Genomic DNA, 13,792 nt, shown 5'->3' with positions numbered 1-13,792 from the left:
CACACCCCATCATTTATCCACCAGGACCCCACCATCCATGTAGGTGTAGACAAATACTGTCAGCAGCCATGCAGTGGACTGGGAAGATGAAGGGAGGTGTGGTGCATGGACAGAGATTGTGGCTCTTCCCGGGTCTAAGGGATGGTCTTAGGGTCCAATTGAAAATTGGCTGATAAAGGAGCATCCTTTAATTTTAGGTGGTGATGGCACGTCTCGTGGGAATCAACTGGTGGACTTTACCCCCACAAAGACAAGGTATTGTGCAGGAAGAGTTGCAGGAAATGATTTTTCAGTATTTAGCATTTTTCCTTAAACGAATGGATTTTCTGTTACTACCCAATTTACATGCACTTTTAAGCAATATCACACAAATATAAGGGCGCTCGTCAAACTAGTAGTACATTAATAAAAGCATCTTCCACTCGGCATGCAGTTTTTCAAATGCTGTTTTATTCTATTTGAACTTTTGATAATGAAAACTACTGATTGCCCTTCAAACATTGATGATAGGAAGGAGAGGAATTAATTCAGAGCAACAAAAACCATGCAACTAGGTAACTACTCATGCTTGGTATTGCTATTGAACCTCTACATGTGCTTTTTTTGCCACTGTATTTTCTACTGCACTTACTTTCTCTCCTAGTAATCTTCCTCTTTATTTCCCTTTCTATTCCTGCTTACTTCCCTTATCACTTACTTTACCTTTACCCTTTCCTTTGCCTTTTCCTTTGCTCTTTTCATCCCCTTTACCTTTCCCTTTTCCTTTGCTCTTTTCAGCCCCTTTCCCTTTCCCTTTTCCTTTCCCCTTTTCAGCCCCTTTATCTTTCCCTTTCCCTTTCCCCTTTCCTTTTCCTGACCCATTTCCTTCTCCTCCGCCTTCCTGTTTATCCTTTTTGCTCCTCTTGACTCTTCCTTTTTCTTGACTTTCTTCATCTTCATCTTCATCCATCAGTTCCTCATTGAATTCAGGCCAGTCCTCATCTTCACCTTCATCACCGGCGTCCCTTGTGTGTCTTGACCCCGTCTCGGCAGGAGCATGGTCTTCTTGATTTGCCTCTTTATGGTGGCCCTCTTAAAAACAAAAACATAGAAATAGATTTTTATTACAGAACTGAGTTCCCTCACCTTTGATTAGCAAGGCCAGTCTTTAGACAGAGCACTTTTAGAGTGTGCTCAGCCCCCAAGTGATGGACTCCCTCACCTTCCCAATGCCTGCCCCTTTCTTCCTTGAAGGAACTGAATGAAGAGATGGTGAATATGTGTTGACCAACTTCACCTTCTAGATGTTGCTATAAGTTGGAACAGGGCTGCACCGACTCTCCTTCAATCTTAGCTTCATCGGGCATACTGCATACATCTTTCCCCAGCAGGCACTCACATATACATTTCTCATCTATTGAGCAAACATGGTACCATTACTGGACCTGCCGAAATCAGCAGTGTGATAGTCCCAGTGCATGTTCTGTTTTCAGCATTAAGGGTCTGGTTAAATCTGCCTCATGTTTAAAACACAGGTAGATAAACTATATGAGAAAGAAAACAGACTAAACTTATAACCCAGCTACATCTAAAGAGTAGAAGACAGAGCATCAATAAGGGCAAGCTTGACTGTTGAAAGTTTACTGTCCCATACAAGTATCATGGCCTCTTATGTCAGCCAAACAACATAGACAATGCTAGAATGTCCTGAAGAAGGCCCTTCATTAACTTGCCTTCCCCTGAAACCTGATCCTGCTCTGTCCCTCCCTCCATCTTCTTGTTGTGTGAGCACCCACAAGCAAGGTCTGCAAGTGCTATCTTACCCCCGCCACCCCCCCATGACAATACTATAGAGATTGGGTGAGGCAGGTAAGGGGCACAGAAGTAGATCACAGGCTTTTACTAAAAGCATAATGACCAACATTAAAACAGATACAAGAAACCACAACTGCTTAATATGGAAAAGAACATACATCATATCAGGAGTGTTATTGGTTTGAATGATTACTCTCTAAATGTTTTAAAACCTCTACACTGTACAATTGTTTAAGTTTTTTTGCTGAGTGAGCTAGTGAGTGACACAGTACAGACTCCTGTCCTTTGCTCAAGCTCCCCGTCTATGTTTTAACATAACATTTAAAGTGCTCCCCTGTCTCTCAGAGCTAGGCCATGCACTACAATCACATTTAGAAAATACTGAATAAATATGCAGTGATGCATTCTTGAAAAAAGAGTGATATTCCTTTTTATGAAACTGCATCGACAGTTTGCATTACCTATGTCCTTGTTACACACCTTGGAAGAAAGCATCCACCTGCCTTTATCTCATGTGATGATCTACCAAATGCCCCTCTCCCATGTCTCATTCCATCTCATTCTACTCTGGCAAACAAACATGATTGGAAAAAGCACATTGTTGTTATTCTGTAGCGCCATCGTCGCCACCAGGCCCTAATCAACTTCCGTGTGTGTTTAAACTGCAGTGATCCCTTTGTTTCTCTTTCTTTAGATCACAGTATTCCAGTTGGAGGGCGACTCCATCGCAGATGTGTGGACTAAGGACTGAATATTTAAATGAGCTCCATGTAGATCCAGTGGAGAGTCATTTATTTAAGAAGTGTCCCTATAACTCTGCATTGGACCCGATGACCATGGACCAGCACTGATCACCGCGTGCTTGGTTTAGAGCCACTTCTCGAATTATAACTGTTTTCAGCTTCCTGAGGTAATAATAATAATAAATAATAATAGGGGCATTTATAAAGCACTGAGTTACGCGCACCGGCGTGTCCCCCCGCTGACAGTGAGAAAACATAAAACAGGGAAAACAGTGCTGGCAGGACACAATTATCTAGTAAAGAGGTAGGTTTTTAGCTTAGCTCGAAACTTCATTTCTGCTGGTTCCGGGCGAAGGTCCACTGGGAGTTTGTTCCAGTGGTTGGGGGCCAGGTGCCTGAAGGACCTACCTCCCATACGAGCTTTCTTTATCCTGGGAGTCCTCAGCAGTCCTCCGCCCGCAGATCTGAGCGCTCTGGGAGGTTCATAGGCTTCGATCAGTTTCTGCAGAGGTCGGGGCGCCCTACCATATAAAATCCGGTGACATGTGCAGAGGGCTTTGTACTCAACTCTGCTCTTTACTGGTAGCCAGTGTAATTTTTGAAGTGCCAGTTTCGAGGGCGCCCTTTTGGGCAGCCTAAGAATCAGGCGTGCCGCCGCATTCTGCAGCACCTGAAGACGTGCCACGCGTTTACTCGGTGCCCCAAGGTACAGCAGGTTCGCATAGTCAAGCCTTGCGGTCACCAGGGCATGCACCAAGGTTTGGCGGGCTTCCAATGGCAGAAGGTCTAGGACTTTCCTTAGTCTCTTCAGGACCCCGAAGCATACTCCTGCCACCCGATTGATCTGATGCCCAAAGGTCAAAGCCGCATCGAACCAAACGCCCAGGTTTTTGGCCTCCTGACAAGGGGCAGGAGTTGGTCCAAGACAGGATGGCCACCAGGCTGACGACCAGGCTGACTGGGCTCTCCCTACCACCAGCACCTCTGTCTTGCTGCCGTTTAGCTTCAAACAATTCATGGCCATCCAATCGGCAAGATCTTTCATGCACGATTGGAAGCCATCTGCAGCAAGACAGGGCGCGTGCGACAGGGAGATGACCAGCTGCGTGTCGTCAGCGTAAGTTACCAATTGGAGGTACATTCACAATATGTGTAATGGATATTAATGAAAACATATCAGTGGTAGCGTACATTCCTTGAGTTGATTCACACACTAGGAATGCACATGTGTACATATGAACTGCAGCTCTTGTGGTCATCGTTTGAAGATGGAGGTCATAGCTCTCTTCATTCCACAGACCTCAGTGTGTGGCCTTTGTGGATCCTTTTAAAGAGGGATAGCGCGCATGCCTACTGCCCCTTGTTTCATTTTAACCACTATCTTTTTAGGGAGACTTCTACTTCCAGAAATTACTTTTCCAAATGCAATTAGTGAGAAGGTGACTTTAGCTGACAACAGTTTTCAATTCAATCTATATTTTTGTTGAGGCAAAGTTTATTGTGTTTTTTGTATGCTGTGCAAATTAGAAACATGTACACTCCTTACTGAATTACAGTAAAACAATTCATAAAATATGGACGACATAGGGAGGGGAGTTTGAATAAATGGTGAATTGATCCTTGTTTATTATTTTTGCATTGACAAGACAAACCTATTTAAAGTGAAAAGTGAAAAGCTGCTGGGTATGCGAAATTTGCTAGGTTTTTAATAATTCACCCTCCATTTAACAAACACAAGCCTAAATAAGAGGGAAGCTAACACCCATGGGTATTTCACGCAATGCTCCACAATCTGGCATAGTACTAGGTGCATCTACACCCATATCCAGTTGTAGGTCCAACAAAGACTGCAGAGAACATTTGGACAAGGAAGGGGTGAGAAACCATGAATGCTTACCAAACATGGGCTTGGTGCACTTCATGCCGGACTTCGTATTGCAGCATTTGTCTGCATTATCACAATCCCCGTCAATGGAGCAGCTCTTGAACTTGGAGAAATCTGGGCGAGGTTTACTACTCCAGTGAGAAGGTCCTTCCCTGTCAGAGTTGAAACCATCTATATCCTTCTGCAAATGGTCCTCTTGATGCAGTGATGGGTCAAGTTTTTCTTTGGTTAATTTAGCCTTCATCTTCTTAAAATCATCAGGGTGTTTCCTAATATATTCTTCAAAACACATCCCGGGCTTTGGAGCACCCTCATTCTGAGATAGATCTGTATAGAGGAAATAGAAAGAAGACCAGTTTGAGTTGCAGAAAACCTATCCACATTTCTTATTTATACAAATATTTGTGAAGTCCAGTTATGAGCTGCAAGTGTGAAGCACAGACCTTGGACTACATATGTCCAACTATGTCCAACTATTGAGGGAAAACCCCCTTTCAGAATAGACAGAATCAAAACAAGTCACACACATGTTTGACTGATATACCAATTTAGACATTTCCTGCTTAAAGTCATGCCTACATTTCCCCAAATTCTACCTGAGAAAATATGAACATTCTCAAGACCACAAATGTTTTATGTGCTAGAGCAAGGAATGGAACTTGTGGCTATAAAAACTCTTTAACAGAATGTTTGTCTTTGATCCTCTTGACCGGATGATGAGTGTACATTTTGTGTGAATGGATCGTCAAATTCCAAGATACACTTAATCTGAGGCAGATCTAAATCCTCATAGCCATGGAAAGGAGGTCAAAGCCTCGAGAGCAGTGTAAAGAATGTTTGGGCCATGAGACCATGAAGACGCATTGTCTGCTCTGTCAATCCCTCATGCCACAGAACACCGAACATTTGCTAAACCTACCTATTGCTGGGATTGGTGCTTCAATAAAGGTTAAATTCATCCTCGCCCAACCTGGCTGGCTTGTCTTCATCATCTCAAGCCGCCTCCATTAACACCTGGCTCGCCGGAGGTTGCGATTCGGTAGCTCCCCTACGGCGGATATCGGTCAGACGTCCCAATGGGGCCAACCGGTGGTTCAGTGAGGATTTAAAGGAGAAAAAGCTGACCTTTCGGAGGTCTGAGAGGCAGTGGAGAAAGGACTACTGTCCCATACTGAAAATCCAATATACCACCCTTTTGGGAGAGTATAAGAGAGCTATACTTGGTGCAAAAACAGCTTATTTCTCCGCAGAAATTTTGGCTGCGGAGAATAAACCCAGGGAGATTTTCACCACTGTCCACGACCTGGCTTTCTCGGACAGGGCTACCCTCAAACCCCCTCCTACCCAGTTTTTATGTGACTCCCTGAATTCTTATTTTTTGAATAAAATTAGTAATATTAAATCTAACATCCCCCCTCCCTCCCCTTCATTTGTTGATCCCCTTCCCCCGACTGCCCAGTCTCTTCTCAACTCGATTCCTCCTCTTACTGAAGATGCGTTCCTGGCTAAACTTCCCAAAGTCAAGTCAGGCTCTCCGGCTGACATCTGCCCGGCTCGCATTCTCAGACAGATTTACTCTGTTTGCACCCAGCCCCTCTTACACTTCTGAATAGCTCCCTTGCCCAGGGGGTCGTGATTCCAGCTCTTAAATCCGTCACCATAGTGCCTATCCTTAAGAAGCCCGGGGCTGATCCTTCTGCCCCTGCCAATTACCGCCCCATCTCACTGTTGCCCTATTTGAGTAAGGTGCTAGAGCGCCACGTAACCGCGGTACTCAGCTCCTTTGTTGAGGAGAATGGGGGCCTAGCATCCCGCCAGGCAGGCTTCCGGCCTAGACGCTCTACCGAGTCCGTAGTGGTGTCGGTCCTGGACAACCTCAGGGAGGGCATGGACCAAAACCAACATCAGGCCTTGGTGATCCTTGATCTCTCCGCCGCTTTCGACACGGTGGACCATTCCATCTTGCTGTCACGTGTCGGAGCGGCGGGAGTCGGGGGCTCGGCCCTGGTCTGGCTTTCCTCCTCCCTGAGGGACCGCACCCAGGCCGTTCGGTTGGGGGACTTCTCGGCCGCCCCATTGAGGGTCACGTGTGGTGTTCCCCAGGGTTCTTCTCTTCCACCTCTATATCTATCCTTTGATTTTTGCTCTCCAGCAGCTGGAGGTCACCATTTATAACTATGCGGATGACCTCCAGCTCATCTTTAATCTATCTTCTTCATCTCATTCTATTTCCAATTTCCAGTCTGTTATGATTTTTATCAGGGACTGGAAGAACTTCAACCACCTGAAGCTGAACCCTGACAAGACCGAGCTGGTCCTCACGGGTGGTTGTTCCAGTCCCTGGAACTCTTTGTTTTGGCCTTCTTCTTTTGCCCCCCCCCACTCCTTCTTCCTCAGTTAAGACTTTAGGTATCACGCTTAATAATCATCTCACCCTTCACCCTTCACAGATTAGTTCTGTTGTTTCTTCCTGCTTCCTCACCCTTCGTACTATCCGCACTGTCTCCCGCTTTTTTTCTCCCCTGGCACTTAAGCTGATCATGTCCGCCTTGGTGATACACCGGCTGGACTACGCGAATGCCCTCTACAACGGCATTCCGGCGTACAGTCTGCGGAAACTCCAGCTGGTCCAAAACCAGGCGGCTCGATTAGTTTATGGCCTATCACGTTCCCACCACTCAACCCCTTTATTGAAGGTGCTTCATTGGCTGTCTGTTAGGGAGCGAGCCCTATTTAAAATAGGTTGTATGGTCTTCCAGGCACGATGGGGCTCGGCTCCCGCCTTCATCTCCTCCTTGATCAGGGAGTACACCCCCACCAGAGAGCTGCGCTCTTCGTCACAGTCACTTCTGCTGGTCCCTCGCTATAAGTGCAAAAAGTGGGGAGGGGCCAATTTTTCTACCTTGGCACCCACCTTCTGGAACTCTCTCCCCGACCATCTAAGATCGGCCACGCATTATCTTCCCTTCCGGAAAGACCTTAAAACTTTTCTTTTTAAACAGGCTTTCTCTCTGTAAAACTGCTTCCACTTTCTTGAGTTTGTGGTTGTCATCTTTCTCCTCTGGTACCCTCCCTTCACAGCGCCAAGAAACCGCCAGGTGAATGTTGCGCTCTATAAATATTTTAAATTCAAATTCAAATTCATAGATGATTCATGATGGAAAATCTCATCTGGTCATTTTGCAGGTTATACCTGGAGTTTCTAGAAGGAGGGTGCTAACTAAGAATGGCCAGTACTAGACATGTTTCGCTGTGACCTGTTAGATCTTGTGATGTTCTAGATGTGCATGTTCTTTGTTATCACTGTTATGTACTGAAGATGTTTCCTGTCTTACAAGACAGCATTTGGAAAGTGTCAAAATCAAGAACCTATACTTTTCTTTTCAGGAGCCTGGGCACTGGTCTCCCTATGCAAATTCTTCTGCCCACCCCCTTGTGAATATCTCCTACCCAAGAGGTGCTGAAATCCAGACATGTTACTATCCACATGAAATACATCAGTGCTTTAGACAGTGATCAAGATGCTACAAAAGCCTTGGAGATGCACTTTGACTTTGAGGCCTGTCTGTTAACTAGTCCATATGTGATAATTCTGACTAACCCCCCTTTACCTACAAACAGTACGGAGATCTGGATCTCCGGAAGAAATAAGGGGCATATGTATCAAGCCCTTTTCCTATTCGCAAACGGGCCGATTCTCAGAATCGGCCCGTTTGCGAATGAGAAAAGAGGTTTTGGGATGTATCATCCCCAAAGTGTATCGCAAATTAGAGGATCACAAATTTAGCGATTCTCTATTTGGCGATTTCTTTTAAGGAATCGCAAATTGCGATTTTTCAAATGAAATGTATGAAGCACCTAAGTTGTGCGATTTCTCCTTAAGAAATCGCAAATTACCACCAACTTTAAGTTGGAGGGAAGTTGTCCTCTATGCTTACAATGCTGTTCCCATGGCTCGTACTCCTTTGTCCCTTCAGTCATTACTCTCAAATTTTGTTGAATATATGAAGGAACCCGACCTCCTAGCTAATCAGGCAAAAACCTTCATTATGAAATGTGGGAGAAATAGTAAGATGTGTAGAGATACAAAAATAAATGGCACAAAAATTGGTTTTATTAACACTTTTTTCTACTGTGGGTTTTTAGTTGATAAGGATGGTTTCTGGAACAAGGCCATTGCTAATAGGAAGTTACAATTCTGCAAAGCTTGAATGGCCCTTCGAATTTTCACTGGACGCTTGGGCCCTATCTCACCTGAGGTGATGATGACAATTTACAAAGCAAAGCGCCTTACTGTAGCACTTTATGGGGTGGGACTGTGGGGGCACAAAGAATGTACAGAGGTCCAAGTGCTAGAACATGAATTCTTCAGTTATCTTCTTGCAATCCCTAAAAGTGCATCAGTATATGTGTGCCACACTGAACTGGGCACTCAATTCATTACAGATTTAATAAAACTGCAGCCAGTTCTACTTTGACATAAAATCTGGACCTTCAGAACATTCTGGCCTTAACCGAGCTGTAATCGGGTACTGTCTCAAATCAAGTTTATATTCTTATATCTCGTGGCTGTCCTACGTCCTTTTTTCTGCGATATGGGCCATCCAAAATACTTTGAGAAGCCAGAAACATTAGAAGAAATATCCTGAGAAAGGAAGGATGATACACTTGTAAAACCTTAGATTGTTAACTGAAGTTGCTAAACCTAGTGTTAAAAAAAAATCCATTAATTCTAACCACTTTTAACATGCAACCATATCTCAAAACTGGATTAAATGGAAGGCATAGGTAGGTTTGTTTCATCCCACCTAAGCCTGGACATATTTCATTGACTAATTAGCTTCCCAAAAATGAATGACTGGTCTACACACCTTGCCAACTGGATGTTTTTATACTTACAAATAAAGTTATTAAAGAAAAGAAAGAAAGAATTACCAGAAGATGTGACAGTCGCGACTGCGATGGCCAGCAGGATGGAGACGAGCAGGATCCTCATGTTGGGTGAGCCCTGTGGACAGTCTCAAAGTCTACAGTAAGAACCGATAGGACCTGAACAGCTTCTACTGCTGACTAGGATCAGAGCATGCACCATTTATAGCTCTCAAGTGGGAGTGTCAAGAGAACCGATTAGGACAAAGTCCAGCCATCAATTATTTGATTATTCCAGCTGACCTAGCCTAAACAGGCAGTCGTCTGTGCCTCATTGTCTGATTGATGTTTGCTTAAACCTTGCACCAGATACAGGGGTTGCAAATTGCATAGTGTTGTCTTTCACTTACGGGATGTGCCTTGAGGGCTTAGTAATACAATCCAACAACAGATTAAGGTGCTGATTTCTTTCCACTTATACTATCTCAGGGCCAGTGTGCTCTGTTGTTGTTTAACATTTCTAACTGCAGTAGGAAATTTGTGATGACTCTTGGAAGCAGAAATTAGGGTCTTATGATTAATTATATTCAATTGACCCACCTGAGATGAGCTAAAGTGCCAGATTAACATTTAATTGGGCCCTTTTGCCAGGTTAGTAAGATCTTTTGGGTTACAGGTTCTGTCATACGCTGATGACACCCAGATCATGGTCTCCCTCTCCGATTCGGTGAGTTCCTCCACTCTTAACTTCAGGAATTGCATGGATGCAGTCTCTAAATGGATGATTCAGAATTCCTTGAAGTTAAACGGAGAGAAGACAGAAGTTCTGATCTTTGGGGGCGATCAGGATATCTGATCGAGTGACTGATGGCCATCTTTCCTTGGGGTTTGTCCCCTTCCCTCCCAATCTGCCAGGAACCTGGGTGTGATGTTAGATACCTTGATCTCCTTTGACCGACAGGTCAGTAGGACAGTTTCCACCTGCAGTGGTATCACCAGGATCTTGAGAAAGATCGCTCACTACCTTTCTCCTGAAACTCGGAAGCAAGTCACTGTGGCTCTCGTCTCCTCGAGACTTGATTATTGTAATGCACTTTACTCAGGCATTAATAAGAATCTTATTCAGCGCTTACATATAGTACAAAATGCGGCGGCCAGGATGGTTCTTAATCTTCCTAGACTCTCCTCAGCCTCCTTGGCCAGTAAGAATCTACACTGACTGCCCATTCAGTCAAGCATCTCGTTTAAGATCCTCTGTCTTGCCCATGGGGCCCTGTATGGCTCAGGCTCAGAGGGCATTAGGTCCCTCTTACATGCTTACTCTCCCTGTAGAACTCTTCGCTCTGCTAGTAAAAATCTACTGGTTATCCCTCGCTTTCATAAAGTAAGGTGGGGAGGGAGAGCCTTTTCCTCCCTGGCGCCCAGGCTGTGGAACACTCTTCCCCCTCATTTGGCAGGACAACCCTCTATTACGCCCTTTCGTAAAGCATTAAAAACTTGGCTCTTTGTAGAGGCTTATCTGTAGTCCTTCATCAGAAGATTTACAAGCTGCACGATCCTTCAGGCGCCTTGATGCCCTTGGGCTAAGTTGCGCTTTACAAGACTCCATTCATTCATTCATTCATTCAGATTACAGCCTCCTCAACAGTCACATTCAACTTGAATGACCTTAAAACTTCACCATTCAAAGATTGTTACCAAACAATCCAGCTTCAAAAATGCATTGATTATGAGAACCATGTGGGAGACGTGCTCTCTGTTTCAGCAGGAGCAAGATCAACCAAAGGCTTTCAAGCAGAGAGAGTCTACTGTTCCTGAATCACCCCTACTGGAGACGTTTTAAGGCATGGACAATAGCAATTGCCCAATGTCCCCACCTTACTAGGGGGCCAAAGTGAAGTAATTGTTGAGATTCCTGCTATTATATTGTTGCTCATGCAGAATAAATCCTTGAAAGTATATTTAAATTCCAGCCAAAAAGTTATTTTGTGGGGAAAAGTTGCCTTTTTCCCAGTGCAACTAGCGCTTTGAGCTGCTTTACACCACTTTGCATCAAAAGAGCATGAATTAGGTGCAAAGGTGCAAGCACCCATAGCTTTTTTTTATATAAAGCAAAGCCTGATCTATGGAAGATGGCCAGACTGGGATGTATGTAAGAAAATAACATCATTGAAGCAGTTGATAGCATGGAGAAATATTCTAATTTCTTTTCACGCTCCACATATTTCATGTACGCTGCACTGTACAGGACATATACAATTTGTGAAGTTTTAAGAATTTTTGAAGGCATGGGATTTTGTACCAGAAGTGTATACTTCTACTACAAATCCTATCTAAGAAACCACACACACACCTCTGCACTATGGTATACTATAGTCTTTTAGCCCACCGTAGCAGGCTATACCGGCTGTTAAAGGCCCGCTCCCACATCAAAGGCCCGAGCCGAAGGCGAGGGACTTTAACAAGGGACGTGAATTTAATAGCCGGTATAGACCTGTTACAAAGGGCTATAAGGCTATTAGAACATTCTGCCACCAGAGGGCAGATGTTCTAACAAATAAAACAAAGGCCTCCCGAAGCTCGAGGGGATTTAAATCCCCTCAAGCTCCAAGAGACCTTTGGAAAACATTGGAATGTTGCTCTGTTGGCCTTTACCAGCCCGTAGAAGCTGAGAGAACTCCATTGTCTTCAATGGAGCTCCTAATATTCCAATGTTCTAATAAAAAATAAAATCTGCCCATTTGCCTGCATGCCAAGTCTGCCCAGCCTCAGCACTCTCACTCGTAGCCGATATAGCCCTGTTACAAAGGGCTATAAGGCTATTAGAACATTCTGCCACTAGAGGGCAGATGTTCTAACAAATAAAACAAAGGCCTCTCGAAGCTCGATGGGATTTAAATCCCCTCGAGCTGAAAGAGACCTTTGGAAAACATTGGAATGTTGCTCTGTTGGCCTTTACCAGCCCGTAGAAGCTGAGAGCACTCCATTGTCTTCAATGGAGCTCCCAAAATTCCAATGTTCTAATAAAAAATAAAATCTGCCCCTTTGCCTGCATGCCAAGTCTGCCCAGCCTCAGCACTCTCACTCTAAGGCAGTTGGTGACTTTTCTCAGGCCTTCCATATAATCTCTCTTCTTACTTCATATTAACTCATTTCTATTATCCCTGTCTCTTAAACGCATCCTCTATCTCAGCTCTCTCAACCTCACCTCCTTCTCAATATACCCAATATATTAGCTTAATCTCTACCTCTCTCACGACCTTGTTCCCCTGTCTGTCTTTTTCTTTGCCAATGTCTATATCTATCAATGGTGATTCCAACTCTCTATCTCAACTCTTTCTACCTCATCCCTTTCTCTCTATCTCACTGCACTTTTTCCATCTGACTCCCTTGTGTATCTATCTCTTCCCTCTACTTCACTTCTCACACAACCTTCTTTCTCTCTCTCTCTGTGTCTCTGCTACCTAATTTCACCTCTCTCTGTCTCTCTCAACTCGTTCTCTACGTCACCACTCAGCTTTACTTCTCTAGCTCATTTCTCTCTACCTCAAATCTTTCTCACAATCTCATCTCTCGATAGCACTTTCTCTCACCAACTTACCTCTCAGTTTACCTCACCATTAGTTTATTATCTCACCTCTCCACCTTCATCTGTCATACTACCTCTGATTACCTCTTCACCACAGCACCGAGACCGCCCTGATCGCAGCCACTGATGACATCCGAGCTCTGCTTGACAACGGAGAAACAGCGGTCCTCATCCTCCTATACCTCTCCGCGGCCTTCAACACTGTCTGCCACCGTACACTAGTGCAGCGACTCAGCAACGTCGGAATCCAGGAGAAGGCACTGGAATGGATCATCTCCTTCCTCGCCGGAAGGACACAGAGAGTCCGCCTCCCCCGTTCATATCTGAAGCCACCGAAGTCATCTGCGGCGTTCCTCAAGGCTCCTCGCTCAGTCCAACCCTCTTCAACGTGTACATGAGCCCCCTCGCAGACATCGCACGCCAGCACAACCTCAACATCATCTCCTACGCCGACGACACCCAGCTGATTCTCTCCCTCACCAACGACCCCGCCACCGCCAGAGCCACGAAGGGATGAAAGAGGTAGCCGAATGGATGAAGAACAGCCGCCTGAAACTGAACTCAGACAAGACGGAAGTCTTCATCCTGGGATCCTCACCTTCCGCCTGGGACGACTCCTGGTGGTCCCTCGCCCTAGGCAGCGCACCCAAACCAACAGACCACGCATGCAACCTGGGCTTCATCCTGGACTCCACCCTCTCCATGACCAGACAAGTCAACGCCGTCTCCTCGTCGTGCTTCAACATCCTGCGCATGCTACGAAAGATCTTCCGGTGGATCCCCACCGAGACCAGGAAGACGGTCACCCAGGCCCTCGTCACCAGCCGTCTGGACTACGGCAACTCCCTCTTCGCCGGAACCACCGCCAAACTCCAAAAAAGACTTCAGCAGATCCAGAACGCCTCAGCACGA

The 13,792-nt window shown here is 45.2% G+C and overlaps 1 protein-coding gene across 1 annotated transcript; it reads right to left on the bottom strand.

Moving 5' to 3' along the window:
* Window positions 1-667: 667 nt before the first annotated feature.
* LOC147700671 (uncharacterized) lies at window positions 668-9,418 on the bottom strand. The gene is made up of 3 exons (XM_086929172.1): window positions 9,358-9,418; window positions 4,435-4,749; window positions 668-1,071 (listed from the first exon to the last, which is right to left on the bottom strand). The coding sequence occupies exons 1-3, from the start codon at window positions 9,416-9,418 to the stop codon at window positions 668-670; spliced, it is 780 nt and encodes a 259-aa protein (XP_086785298.1).
* Between the last annotated feature and the right edge of the window lie 4,374 nt (window positions 9,419-13,792).

This window comes from Lissotriton vulgaris, chromosome 7, assembly GCF_964263255.1.
Source record: "Lissotriton vulgaris chromosome 7, aLisVul1.2, whole genome shotgun sequence".
Taxonomy (NCBI): Eukaryota; Metazoa; Chordata; class Amphibia; order Caudata; family Salamandridae; genus Lissotriton; species Lissotriton vulgaris.
The sequence above is the reverse complement of the archived record's forward strand: the minus strand, read 5'-3'. Positions and strand labels throughout refer to the sequence as shown.

What these genes read in the sequence shown, in the direction of transcription:
- LOC147700671 (XM_086929172.1), bottom strand. Translation starts at nt 9,418, where the DNA reads ATGAGGATCCTGCTCGTCTCCATCCTGCTGGCCATCGCAGTCGCGACT. An exon ending in CGCGACTGTCACATCTTCTG is followed by an intron (nt 4,750 to 9,357) that starts GTAATTCTTTCT and finishes TCCTCTATACAG; the next exon opens with ATCTATCTCAGAATGAGGGT. An exon ending in GTGCACCAAGCCCATGTTTG is followed by an intron (nt 1,072 to 4,434) that starts GTAAGCATTCAT and finishes TTTGTTTTTAAG; the next exon opens with AGGGCCACCATAAAGAGGCA.